We start from the raw sequence: 14418 nt of genomic DNA, 5'->3' as shown, positions 1-14418 counted from the left end.
TAAAATAGTTTATTTCATTTCTAGCTCACTTTAAAAATTACTTTTTTTGTAATATATAATTTAGATTTACTTGTATATATAATTTATTAATACAAATGCATATGTATATACATATATATAGAATATAGTGGATACTCAGTTTTGTAGTTTTTTTTTTTTTTTTTTTTTTTTTTTTGAGACAGAGTCTCGCTCTGTCGCCCAGGCTGGAGTGCAGTGGCCGGATCTCAGCTCACTACAAGCTCCGCCTCCTGGGTTCACGCCATTCTCCTGCCTCAGCCTCCCGAGTAGCTGGGACTACAGGCGCCCGCCATCTCGCCCGGCTAATTTTTTGTATTTTTTAGTAGAGACGGGGTTTCACCGTGTTAGCCAGGATGGTCTCGATCTCCTGACCTCGTGATCCGCCCGTCTCGGCCTCCCAAAGTGCTGGGATTACAGGCTTGAGCCACCGCACCCGGCCTTGTGGTTTATTTTTTAACTTGATTAGAAAGCTGATGAAAATAGCTTGAAGGCTTCTTTTGTAACTGAATGCAGGTCTGGATGCTCACTGCTTGTAAAGTCCAGTTAATACAAGTGAGGTCTGGTAGAAAGAAAGTAACTTTATTAACCAAAACTAGTAAAAGGGGAAGTAGCTGGATTTCTATCCAAAGTTATTGTTTTGACTTTAGTAGACTAGTATTTTTTCTTTTAGAATTAGAGGGGTCATATAGTGCAGGGCAAAAACAGGAAGGAAACGAGTGTTTCTAAAGTTAGAATTTTTTAAAGGAAGTAAACCTACATGAAATGTTAGGCCGAGAAAACGATTGAGCCATGCTGCGTGTTTTCATTTTTGGAGAATGGGAAAAGAATGTGAAGATGGAGATGACCGAATGAGGAATATTGTTTTGCCATTAAATAAGTGAATGGTGCGAAATGGAAAATATTGAGGGATAAGAGAGTTCGTGGTATATGGGATGAAAGCTTAACTCTAAAACTAGAGCAGGTAACACTGAAGTGAAAGGGAAGATTGGGAGGGGAGGGGTGGGAGATAAGAATATCTAAGCAAGGCTGACACTATGGAGACCATCAAATACTATACTTAGTTCAGTTACAGATAGCTATGGATTTGAACGTTTCTGAGGGAAAAGGGAAAAGTATGTACCAAAGGAAATAACCAAAGTATAGAAAAGAATGTTGTTTGAAATGAAGAGAAAAAAGATGAGTTTTTGAGAGTTTATAGAAAGAAAAGTAGCAAGGTTTAGGCAAGGTTAAATACTATACATTAGAAATAAATCAAAATCTAAAAAGGCACATATAAAGTATAAATGTGATGAGAAAATTGAGCAGTGTCATTTTTGTTGTTTATTAGTGTCAATGGTATTTGAAATAACTTTCAAGCTCTGATTTTATTCATTGTTTACCTCCCTAATTATTTAATATAATAAATAGCTTGTGTTTCTTATGAAAATTTACCTGCTACTTGATGTATCTTTTTTCAGTGCACAGTAGTAAAATCAGTTGTATATATCCTGTCTAACAGCAGTATGCATATTATACTATACTGTACATTTAATTAGGAGTTTATTAGCTGTTGGCTTAAATAAGTTTAAAACTACTTTATGATCATATTTGGCTCAATGAATTTGGATTTGAGACTAATCTTTACATAGCCACGATGATAATGTTACTTGTCTCAGTCTTAGAAGTAAAGAAAGACACCAATCTCCTTCTTACCTTCCTTTTTTATATCCTATTTCCTTATCTAACATCTGTAATATATACCCGACTACAATTTTCAAGTATTTTTTTTTAATGTTCAGTGTACTCACTTTTTCTTAAATACTTCTTTCTTTCTATTAAATACACTCCTTATCTGGCAAAAAGTCCATCAGAAGTAGAGCTTATCTTTAGGCCAAGCACGGTAGCTCACAACTGTAATCCCAGCACATTGGGAGACTAAGGCGGGTGGATAGCTTTGAGCCCAGGAGTTCGAGACCAGCCTGGGCAACATGGCAAAAACCCATCTCTACTAAAAATAAAAAAACTAGCTGGGCATGGTGGCACTTGTCTGTAGTCTCAGCTACTCGGGAGGCTGAGGTAGGAGGATGGCTTGAGCTCAGGAGATGGAGGTTGCAGTGAGCTGAGATCACACCATTGCACTCCAGCCTGGGTGACAGAGCCAGACCTTGTCTCAAAAAAAAAAAAAAAAGTAGAACTCATCTTTTCTTGAAGAGTAATTTAAAATCAGTAAGTCAGCCGGGTGCGGTGGCTCAAGCCTGTAATCCCAGCACTTTGGGAGGCCGAGACGGGCAGATCACGAGGTCAGGAGATTGAGACCCTCCTGGCTAACACGGTGAAACCCCGTCTCTACTAAAAATACAAAAAACTAGCCGGGCGCGGTGGCGGGCACCTGTAGTCCCAGCTACTCGGAGGCTGAGGCAGGAGAATGGCGGGAACCCGGGAGGCGGAGCTTGCAGTGAGCCGAGATCATGCCACTGCACTCCAGCCTGGGCGACACAGCGAGACTCCGTCTCAAAAATAAATAAATAAAAAAAAATAAAAATAAAATCAGTAAGTCAAAACTTGCTTAGGTATAAATTTTATAGCCTAAAAGTTGGTCATATAATGTAGGCAGTTCCTGACTTCTGTTTATCACATGAAGTTCTATGTATATGAAGATGCTGAGCCCGGACCTCCTCTCCTAGAGGCCAGTCAGGTTATCTGAATCCTGCCTAGGCCTCTCCTGTCAGTTTCTCAGCACCAGTAGTATATAAAGAAGAAAGGAGAAATCGAGTTTTTTCAAATACTATGGATTTCAGCTACATTTTGGGACACATTTATTTCCATCTAGAACATTTAACCGCAATTTCATAGCATTTATTTCAAAATGAGATACGCATTCCAGGCTTCAGAGGACCAATCTACACGTTTTTGAAACACAACCTATGAGTTATGTACTTTTTTGTACCACTTATTCTGACATAATCTCCTTGAAGGGAAAATTAAGAAGAGTGGCTGAATTTTTTTCCCAGTGTCAGAGGTATGCATAATTCTGACCAAAAAGCTTCAATACAATTGTAGTGAATCAGGAAAAGATTTTTAGAACTTTCAAATCCGTCTGTTTGCCTTTTTAAACACCACTATTAGTGGGACAGTTTCTAGTTTGAAAGCAGTATCTCATCTGAAGACTAAAGCAACCCTGTAACATTTACATTTTCATTTATTTCCCACCTTTGCTACTTACTTTCTTTTGACCTCTGACCACAGAGGAAAAAGAAATCAAACCAGGGGAATGTAGGCAGCTAGAGAGGAATGTGCTGTGAGGCTAGCAGTTACACAGAGGAAGGAAACTAACATTTACTGATACTCTACCACGTGACAGGCACTCTCACCTTAGAAGTTTGGACCTGTGGAAGCGGCTGTTTTCCTTAAAGAATAGCGGTAACAACAATCATAGTAATATATACAACTTGTATAATATGAAATTCAAACAGTAGAAAAGTTACATTCTTAAAATAAATATCCCTCTTAGTGACTGACTATCGGAACACCTAGAATTGGCTCTTAAGAAATATAGTTGTAAAAACCTAAAAAAAAAAATTTTTTAAACCAGTGAAAAACAAATCCAGCCAAAATAAAGTTGAGTTACGGCCAGGCATAGTGGCTTAGTCTTATAATCCCAGCATTTTGGAAGGCTGAGGTAGGAGGATTGCTTGAGCTCAGGAATTTGAGACCAGCCAGGGCAACACAGTGAGACCCTGCCACTACAAAAGTAAAAGAATTAGCCAGGCATGGTTACTCATGCCTGTAGTCACAGCTACTCGGTGGGCTGAAGTGGGAGGATTGCTTGAGTCCAGGAGGTCAAGGCTGCTGTGAGCTGTGGTAGCATCACTGCAGAGCAAGACCCTGTCTCAATAGAGAGAGAGTGCGTGAGCCAGAGAGCCAGGCGTGTAGTGGCTCATGCCTATAGGCCCAGCACTTTGGGAGGCAGAATTAAACAATTGGCCAGGCATGGTAGGGTGCCTGCAGTCCCAACTACTTGGGAGGCTGAGGTGGAAGGATCACTTGAGCCCTGGAGATGGAGGTTGCAGTGAGCTGAGATGGGGCCACTGCAATCCAGCCTGGGTGACAGAATGAGACCCTGCCTCAAAAAAATAAATAGAGTTACAAAAAAACTAAAAAAAAAAAAAAAATGTTAGAGAGTCACCCAGCTGGAGTATAGTGATGTGATCATAGCTCGCTGCAGCCTCCAACTCCCGAGTTCAAGTGATCTTCCCACCTCAGCCTCCCAAGTAGCTGGGAGGGACTACAGGTGCACACCATCATGCTTGGCTATTTATTTATTTATTATTTTATTTTTGCTTTGTTTTGCCTTTTTGGGACGGAGTCTCACTCTGTTGCCCAGGCTGGAGTGCAGTGGCACAATCTCGGCTCACCGCAAGCAACCTCCGCCTCCTGGGTTCAAGCGATTCTCTTGCCTTAGCTTCCTGAGTAGCTGGGATTACAGGCGCACACTACAACTCCTGGCTAATTTTTGTATTTTTTAGTAGAAACAGGATTTCATCATGTTGGCCAGGCTGGTCTTGAACTCCTGACCTCAGGTGATCCACCCACCTTGGCCTCCCAAAGTGCTGGAATTACAGGCATGAGCCACTTTGCCCAGTGAATTTTTTATTTTTTAATTTTCATGGGGATGGAGTCTTGCTTTGTTGCCCCGACTGGCCTAAAATTGAGTTCTTTTTTCTTCCTTTCTTTTTTTGAGATAAGTCTGACGTCTGACTCTGTTGTCCAGTGTAGTGGCATGATCTCTGCTCACTGCAACATCTGTCTCCCGGGTTCAGGCAACTCTCATGCCTCAACCTCCTGAGTAGCTGGGATTATAGGCACATGCCACCATGCCCGACTATAAAATTGAGTTCTTATAGTTCAATAAAGTTAATTTCTTACCTCTTTATGCTAGTATTATAGAATTTTGGAGCAGGTAGTATCTTAGATTCCCTGCATTAGCAGTGCTATATAAAAGAGAACGAATGCAAGTCACATATGTAATTTTGAACTTTTTAGTAGCCATATTAAAAAAAAAGCAAAAAGAAACAGGTGAAATTATTTTTGATTGTATATTTTTTAACCTAGTATATCAGAAATACTATGTCAACATGTAATCAATATAAAATTATTAGAGATAGTTTGCACTTTTTTATGTGAAATCCTTGAAATCCTTTGTGTATTTTACATTTTAAGTACATCTCAACTCGTGAAATTTTCATAAAAAATATTTGATCTGTATTTAGATTCATAAAAATTGCAGTTAAAAAAGTAGATTCACACTGTTTCAAACATTGTTTTCCAATAAATGGAGTACCAAACAAATCATTTTTCTCCAACATTTGTATCTATATTGACAGAAATTACTCTTCAGAATAATTGATTTGACTCAGAAGTGCAGCACTGTCAAAATATCCATGCAGGTTAAGTAAGTCCACTAACACTTGTGAAAACTTATTATTATCAACATGAAATTCAAAGGGGCATCATATAAATTGAAAATCAACTAAGTTTATGCATATCAACAAAGCATTTGTTGTATTTTTTTCCATAGGTTTTGCAGCCACTTCACACAGTGCTGTGCTGCTGCATGTTAATTCATGTTGAAAAATGTGTACAATCATTGATTTGTCTTATAAAAAGCTTCAGTTTTAACACAAATTCTTGTACTTGTCTAGCTAGGTCATAAATAAGCTTTTTCTCTCCTTGGGTCTTCAAATCTAGCTAGTTGATATGCATTGTGATATAGGAGTAACAGTGTAAATCACACTGAGATTTCTAAAAATCTATTCCTGGTTTACTCTTTGATTGTTGAATATTGACAAGCATTTCTTTTGTTTCAAGAAAATCTGAATTAGAGTTACCAGAATTGTAAATCTTTGCAAAACTCTTCCTTGACTCAAGCAACCAACAGTAGCTAATAATGTGGTCATTAAATTCATTGTCTTCTACTTCTTTTTTTTTTTTTTTTTTTTTTGAGACGGAGTCTCACTCCGTCGCCCGGGCTGGAGTGCAGTGGCCGGATCTCAGCTCACTGCAAGCTACGCCTCCCGGGTTCACGCCATTCTCGTGCCTCAGCCTCCCAAGTAGCTGGGACTACAGGCGCCCGCCACCTCACCCGGCTAGTTTTTTGTATTTTTTAGTAGAGACGGGGTTTCACTGTGTTAGCCAGAATGGTCTCGATCTCCTGACCTCGTGATCCACCCGTCTCGGCCTCCCAAAGTGCTGGGATTACAGGCTTGAGCCACCGCGCCCGGCGTGTCTTCTATTTCTTTTAACAGTTCCATAAACTGATGATGATTTAGAGCATTTGTGCATATGTACTGAACAATTTTGGGGTCTTTTTGAGACAGAGTCTAGCCCTTTCGCCAGACTGAAGTGTGCTGGAGTGCAGTGGCGCGATCTCAGCTCACTGCAACCTCCGCCTCCCAGGTTCAAGCCATTTTCCTGCCTCAGACTCCTGAGTAGCTGGAACTACAGGCATGTGCCACCACGCCTAGCTAATTTTTGTATTTTTACAAGAGATGGGGTTTCACCATGTTGGCCAGAATGGTCTTGATCTCTTGACCTTGTGATCCACCCGGCTCGGCCTCCCAAAGTATTGGGATTACAGGCATAAGCCACCATGCCCGGTCTGAACAATTTTAATAGCTGCCTCCATGATACAATCTGCCTCAGGGCACAAATATTTGCATTGTGTTTCACACAGCAGAACAAAGTAATAAGAGAAATAAATCCAACAAATACAGATGTTTGAACATTGTGTTGCTAGAAACTGACTTTTTTATATCTAGCTGAAAGTTACAGATGTAGAGAATTCAAAAATATCTACAACATAAGATCAGTTTTTAAATTTAAGATTGCAAATAGATGAAGACATTTCTCTGTAAATTTGAAGGTCATTTGAGACAGATATACCTATAGTATTAATTGGGCATTATCTCTTCTAAAATTCATCTAAAGCTAAAAATACTTGTAACTTTTCAAATGCTGACTTAATTGATCTTTAATATTGTTAGAAGGGCCTTTTTATTCACTGACAGTTGCTTGATGTCTCAAAGATTTTTCACTTTCTGTAAAATACCTTTTTAGCTTTTTTCCTCATAATTTAAAAATACAATTTCCTTAACTGAAATAATTTAATTTTTCATCTCACCATCTTAAAATTGTTTTCTACATTGAACAAGAATCTGAACTAGTCAGGCGCGGTGGCTCACACCTGTAATCCCAGCACTGTGGGAGGCTGAGGTGGGAGGATTGCTTGAGGCCAGGAGTTTGAGACCAGCCTGGGAAACAGGATACCCCAGCTGTATTTTTAAAAAATAAAGAAAAAAAGAATCCAAGCTGTTTTCTAGCTGGTCGCTTACAAGCTCAAGTTCTGTAAAATCTTCAGGAATTTTTTTGTTTTACATTTAATTCTGATTTCACTGATTGTGACTAATTTTATTGATTATTTTTTTAACTGAAGCCATTTTGTATTAAATTGAAATGCATTTGCTGAAAATATCTCTTAACTGTTGTCTGTTATCTTAAAACTTTTTACACAGCAGCTTTTTAATTTTGCTCTGCTGCAGCAAATTGCAATTGCCATTCTTTGTAAAATTTGTGACATACCTTGTTGAGTCTGTTTTCTTTTCATTTGATTCTTCCTCAGTGGTATGCCTTCACTTGAAAGTAAAAATTTTTCTATTTTTAAGCTAGAAAAATTTAATTATAAAATAATTAAAATAAGTATTTTAATTTAATTGCCAATTATGATTTACATAAGTGTCACTGTAACTTATGGTATCTGCATAAAATGTTCAAATAAACCCATTACAGTGCTACATTGTTGCATAGAAAAATCATTTGAACTGACTCATTCTGTCAGTTGTAGATTGGTGATATGCTTTTGTGTAATGCTAGAAATAACACATTTACCCAACTGTGCACTGCCATATATCTTGCACAATTTAATAATAAAAGCAGAATACAGTTCTACCAAACTATAACATTGTGCTTAACTGTAAAAGATTTTACACTGCTTCAGTTAAGAATTTATATTAATTAAAAGTTTTAAAACTTAAAATTGTATTCCTCAGTTGCCGTAGCCACATTTGCACAGCTCTAGAGTATAGATCAGCTTACTCTGGTGATGAAAGGGTAGAGAGGCAAAGCAACTGGACCCAGTTGGCCTGGAGGAACACAGCAAGTCCGTAAATGAGTCTGTACTTTAACAAATGTAATTTTATATCCAAGGCTGACTTCATGTTATACCAAAAAGGATTACTTTAATTTAAAGAAATAAATCAGTTACTTAATTTACTTTGAAATAATTTATTTGTTTAAACAACCACTTATTTGTGGCAGTTAGAGGTTCAGTTTTCAATTAGATATTAATGGCATCCTATAAATACATAAAAAGCGATCTGAGTTTGCTCTTAGACTTCACTTTCCAGATAAATGCTAGCATTTCGAGTTTTGGACACTGAGTGTTGTTTTATTCAAACTACATGCATGAATTTATACAAACATAAAATGAAAATGTAAGCAGAAATTCGAGTAGAGTAACGATACAATTTCCTTCTTCAGTGAATGCTTAAGGTTTATAGAGGTACCAAATGCCTTAAGCCCAAATTTACAGACAAAGTAGATCTTATCCTCTTAATATTTGTGCTGAGAGGGAGCAAAAAATTAAAACTTTGCACTAATTTAATTTCTTTATGTGGTTGGTATAAGACCAGTGAAGAATTTTTTTCTCCTGCTGGTAGTACTTTGATAATAGAAAATGGTCCAGGATATAAAAGACTGCTTTTGCTATTTGTGGAATTGTTGGGAACTGACTTTAGACACTCAGAATATGTTAGAGAAATCTTGATTGACTGCCTGGGTGGTCAGTTAATGAGAGTATGTGTTAAATAATTACATATATAACATTGTAGTGACAGTTTTCAAAGCATCCACTTAAAATTTTCATTTCTCTGAGTAAAAGACACAAGCATGCTTTTTTGTGTAATCTTTTAAAATTACTTTTCCCCACCTCTTTCTCTCTCTTTCTTTCTGTCTCTTTTTAATAAAATGGTTTTCAGATATAAAATGTTTTTGGGATTCTGCTAGAGATGACCTAATTTTTACTAATTGCTGTGCTTTCACAGTTTTGTTTGCTGAGAATGGCAGTGTTATTTTTATTATTCTTTGGTAGTAATAACAAGTGGCTTCATGCAAAGCTGCATATTCAAAAGAATATCTTAGTGCCAGCTTGTCAGTTGTTTTTGTTAAAATTGGCCTTATCCCAGGAAAAAATTAAATGCTAATGTGTACAAGTTAAAGTTTATATTATGTGTGATTTGTTACATTATTTGCTTATTGTCTTGTAAAACACACAGAGTGTTGGTTTTTAAAAATAGCTTAAATATTTTTCTTCAAAGCACTTATCAATTGCCTGAATGATATAGCCACTGTTTTATACTTTTGTTTTGTAGTGCCTCAGAATGAAATATCATTCTTCTCAACTCATCTGAATTCAATCTCTTTTAATTACATTCTGTTTAAAATGTGCAGCTTTAACTTTAGTTTTTCTATTCAGATATCCCTACAGGCTAATTACCTTTTCCCTGCTTTTCACTTAAATCTCTCCTCCCCCCAATTCCCCATTAATTTGGGTTGGGAAGTGTTACCTTAAAGCTTTAGGCTTAATGCTATATGGAAAGACTCGGTGCTTTTTATTTCATTTTCCATGTATTAGGCACCACTAAAAAGAATGTAACACGTGTAGCAGCTTATTTCATTTTCAAAGGAGGAATTGAAGCGCTTTTGAGTAAAAAACGTGAAAAGAAGCTCATGTTCATTGCCTACGTGGCTTTTAAAAAGACTCTTGAAAAACATTCCATTGTGAATTCCAGGTCCTCTTTAAACTTACCACCAGCAGTAACTGCCTGCAGAGCCATGTGATCATCTTGGCAGCAGCCAGGCCTTTTAGTGATTTCATTACTGTGGTTTCCTCAAGCTCTTTACACACATTGATTAATATTTTCCTTGCAGTTATCGCTGTGATGATTTTGTGGTCAATGACACCAAGCTGGGACTGGTACAGAAAGTCAGAGAACACTTACAGAACTTGGAAAAGTAAGTAATAGGCCTTTGGAAAAAGAAGGGTCTAAGAATAGGGTTGAAGTATTTTTTAGAATTTTTGAGTGGGGTTTTTGTCGATGAGTGTTATAACTTCATGTTTATAATATGATTGAAATGTTGATAAAATAAACCTTGGCTTTGGATATCTAAAACTTGGCCCATAGTTAGTGGTCATAGCTCTGCATTTGTTTTATTTAATATTTGTCATAAACCATATCTAAGTTCCCAAGAACCTGTTGTAAAATTATTACCCAGCAATTTATAAGCTACTCAATTTATTTGCAAGGGGAATTTTGAGGGTACAAGGAAAGGGCAGAAAAAGGGGTGAAATCATCATAGAGTTACTTTTGATAATAGAAAACCCTTGTCAAATGTATTGTGAGGTCTACTAGGAAGCACTATGATTTATGCATCATTTTTAAGAGAAATTAGGTTTAATGAACATATTGTCCACTTTGCATCTGTGCAATAGCACAGGATCCTAGTTTCTTTTTCTTGCTTGTTAGGGGCAGTTAAATATCACTTGACATTAACAAGGAGCTATGAATACTTTGTCATCATAAAGAAATGAAACTATTTATATGTGAACAGACTTTTCTTGATATAGTCAAATAGCTTAGTTAGAGAAAACTCACTGGACCCGAGATTGAAGCAATAAACAGAAACCCAGCTAGCCATCCCCTTTGAAGCTACAGTGCATAGAAGCATGGCTGTGGAATGACTGCTGACTCAAGTGAAATCTGTGTACATCACACCAAATCATTAAGTGCCATCTAATTTATTTTGGCAGTTGGTGTGTAGAAGGTATTGTGAAAACATGCACAAAGCAGGAATGCCTTAGCAAACTTAAGTGTAAAGCCCATAGAATGTTTCAAAATTGCATACTGAAAGGAAATCACCTAACTTCTTTGAGGGCAATACTGAGTAGTGTTTGTTAAAACCAGACATGTATGTCTCATTGACTAACTAGATTATAAAGCCGATACTGGAAGAATAATGATTTCTTTAAACCAATTAAAGTACTTTAGGTTTAAGTACTTTTTGGTTTGTCGTCTTTTGGCCCTTTTTCAGTGTGCTTCTCTTCTAATTTGATGAGCCCTATCTAGGATTAGAGACAGATACACACAGATCCAAAATATGTAATTTTCTCTGAAATTGTTCACAATAAACATGAAGTCTGAGATTCCTGAAGGAATGTATGTGTAGATCACTCTTTGGTGTGGTGATGTCATTGTAAAGGTCTTAGTAAGTTGGTTATTTGTTACAGAAGTAGGTGGCTACCAGAATATTTTTTCTGCCACTTATGGTTTTCTCTAGGTAAAGACTACCCTCTCAGTCTGAAATAAATTAATCAGAACTAAGTCACAGGGAAAAGAGGGCATTTGGGAACCTGCATGCATTTATACAGTTAGGAAATCTTTTATTTCCATTGACCACTTCATCAGATGAAACGTGTCATAGACCACCTGTCTACACGTCTGCTTGACCCCAGTGAAAGTCTACCTTACAGTCCATTTCCTATGTTGAAAAACATTACCTAGATTCATTTTTATGTTTTGCAAACATTGGTTTAATCTGTAGTGGAATTTAGAAACTACGATCATATTTGTGTTTTACTTAACTTTTGACTATTCCACATGCCCTGTGGAGCAGCACTGTCCAGCAGAACTTTCTGCAGCGACAGAAGTGTTCTCTATCCACTCTAATATGGTAACACTAGCCATACTTGGAAAGTGGCTAGTGCCAACTCAGACACTGAATTTTAAACTTCAAGTTTAATTAATTTAAATAGCCACATGGAGTGAGTGGCTACTATATTAGATAGCATGGATCTAGAAGATTCTGCATTTTGAGAGTCATTGAGGATAAAATGTAATAACTTACATTTTTAAAAGGTGAAATGCCTTATTGATATAGGTTACAACTGAAAATGAACTCTTAGGCATTGTCATAAAGAGCATATATACTATGCTTGTGGTTTACCTTCCCCACTTCACAGAATTTGTGAAGGAATAATTGAACACTATAGCGTATAGAATTGGTCTCTTCATCTTGCAGTTACCAGTACTGTGAGAGAGAAACATACAGTTCTGAAGAATATTTTGAGGTTTGAAGCAACTGTCACAAGTTCTCATGTTTCAAAGACATAATTCATGTGGAAATTCTGTAAGAAAAAATAATTACGTATTTACTTTGGATTAACTTGGTACTTTTAGAAGGTGGGAAAGAATTGGCAGCCTTAAAAGTCTGTTGTTTAACCATAATTTTTACTTCCTTTAGATTAATTTGCCTGAGATATAAAAATTTTAAAGTGACCTTTTGGAAATAGAAATAACTTTCTGATAAATTTTAAGCAAAATATTTCTTACATCAAGAAAAATTTTGAGTGATTTTAATTCAGAATTTCTGCACTGATGTGTTTTGGAATGTCCTTTGGCGCATAGCTGCATCTAATGAATGTACATGTGCCTATATTCCTGTAACTTATTTATCATTCCTCAAACTCAGATCATATCCTCATCTATTAAGACAAATGAGCAAAACATGACATCTTTATATCGAAATTAAGAAAGAAATAGCATATGGAGACTTACTGTTAAATTTCAGAACAGTCGTGTCAGACCAGGGTTTTCCTTTTGTTGTGAGGAATGAGCCTTCTGCTCTGTGAAGCTTCGCAGTGGGTCAGACAGTGAGATTGGTGGTGGGGAGTGTCCCACGGGCTGCATCTTCTGGCCAGCTTTGCCAAGGAGCAGCATCCAGCCCACCTCTGCTGGAGGAGCAGTGGGGATTTCCAAGGAAGTAGAGTTCCTCAGTTAACTTCAAATATGTGTGGGCCCCAGTGGGCCTGACGAAGCAGTCAGGGAGGTCTCCATGCCCTAGGTCTTGAGGGCAGCTGGAGTTTATTCTTTGACCTGTGGTGTAGCATGCATATATTAATAACTTTTTCACTATCTGTTTGTGTTTTAATAGCTCAGCTTTCACAGCTGACAGGCATAGGAAAAGAAAACTTTTGGAAAACTCAACACTAAACAGCAAGTTATTAAAAGTAAATGTAAGTAATTAAAATTTATTCAAATGTAAGAGTTAGTTGAGATTTAATCACTGTTTTGTTACAACTCTAACATGTAAAGTTACCTGTTACAGACTTTCTTATAAATGTGTGTCTTGGATTTGGAATATTTTACACAATGTTTGCCACTTGTACTGTCGATTATTGCTGTGACCCCAGTGAGTCCATCTGTCAGCACCTTCTTCCCATCAGCATTACTGCTGTGCTCCTCTGCCCTAGAAAACAGTTCACTCTTAATACCTGCTTACACTCCTTACTCCTCAGAAAACCCAGCCTTCGTTTTTAAGACTAAGTCTTTAGGTTCAGGCAGCTTTTCCTTTTTTTGAGACAGAGTCCTGCTCTGTAGCCCAGGCTGGAGTACAGTGGCGCATTCTTGGTTCACTGGAAACTCCGCCTCCCAGGTTCAAGTGATTCTCCTGCCGCAGCCTCTGCCTCCCAAGTAGGTGGGACTACAGGTGCACGCCACCGCGCCTGGCTAATTTTTGTATTTTTATTTTTATATATTCTGTTTTGAGACGGAGTCTCACTCTGTCACCCAGGCTAGAGTGCAGTGGCGTGATCTTGGCTCATTGCAACCTCAGCCTCCTGGGTTCAAGCAATTCTCCTGCCTCAACCTCCCGAGTAGCTGGGATTATGGGTGCACGCTACGCCCGGCTAATTTTTTCTATTTTAGTAGAGACAGAGTTTCACCGTGTTGCCCAGGCTGGTCTCGAACTCCTGAGCTCAGGCAGTCCACCCACCTCAGCCTCCCACAGTGCTAGGATTACAGGCATGAGCCACCACACCCGGCCTTTTTGTATTTTTAGTAGAGACAGAGTTTCCCCATGTTGGCCACGCCGGTCTTGAACTTCTGACCTCAGGTGATCCGCCCACCTCAGCCTCCCAAAGTGATGGATCACAGGGGTGAGGTGCCTGGCCTCAGGCAGCTTTTTAAGATTAATATCCCATTGTTAAGAAAACGCGTATTGGTCATTTATATATGGCTTAGAGTTAAAAGTTTGGGGACAAAAATACTTGGGGCATATATATTTATATTTTTCCATTTCTCTTAGTTTTTATAGAATCTTAAAAAGGCATTAAGTCTTAAATGTTATTTTAAGGATTTCCTGGTTTTTGCATTGTGTACTCCATGGTACTCACTAATGGTGATTTCCTCATAAGCTTTCAATAAGATACTTCCATTTAGAACAACCCCAGGATCAGAAACAGCCTTCTAA

General features: G+C 37.8%; 1 protein-coding gene across 6 annotated transcripts in view; it reads left to right on the top strand.

Moving 5' to 3' along the window:
• USP3 (ubiquitin specific peptidase 3) overlaps positions 1–14418 on the top strand; it is a 90374-nt gene that overhangs the window by 41877 nt on the left and 34079 nt on the right. For 5 of the 6 annotated variants that reach the window (XM_033189836.1, XM_033189831.1, XM_033189832.1 and 2 more), the window contains 2 exons: positions 10042–10125; positions 13102–13183. In XM_033189836.1, the coding sequence (XP_033045727.1) occupies positions 10042–10125; positions 13102–13183 (166 nt within the window). Of the gene's footprint in view, positions 1–489; positions 927–10041; positions 10126–13101; positions 13184–14418 lie in introns of those variants that run through there. The other variant, XM_033189835.1, reaches the window with a different exon arrangement.

This window comes from Trachypithecus francoisi, unplaced genomic scaffold (genome assembly GCF_009764315.1).
Source record: "Trachypithecus francoisi isolate TF-2019V2 unplaced genomic scaffold, Tfra_2.0 Lachesis_group3, whole genome shotgun sequence".
Lineage (NCBI taxonomy): Eukaryota > Metazoa > Chordata > Mammalia > Primates > Cercopithecidae > Trachypithecus > Trachypithecus francoisi.
This window is presented reverse-complemented; position numbering and strand designations above follow the sequence as displayed.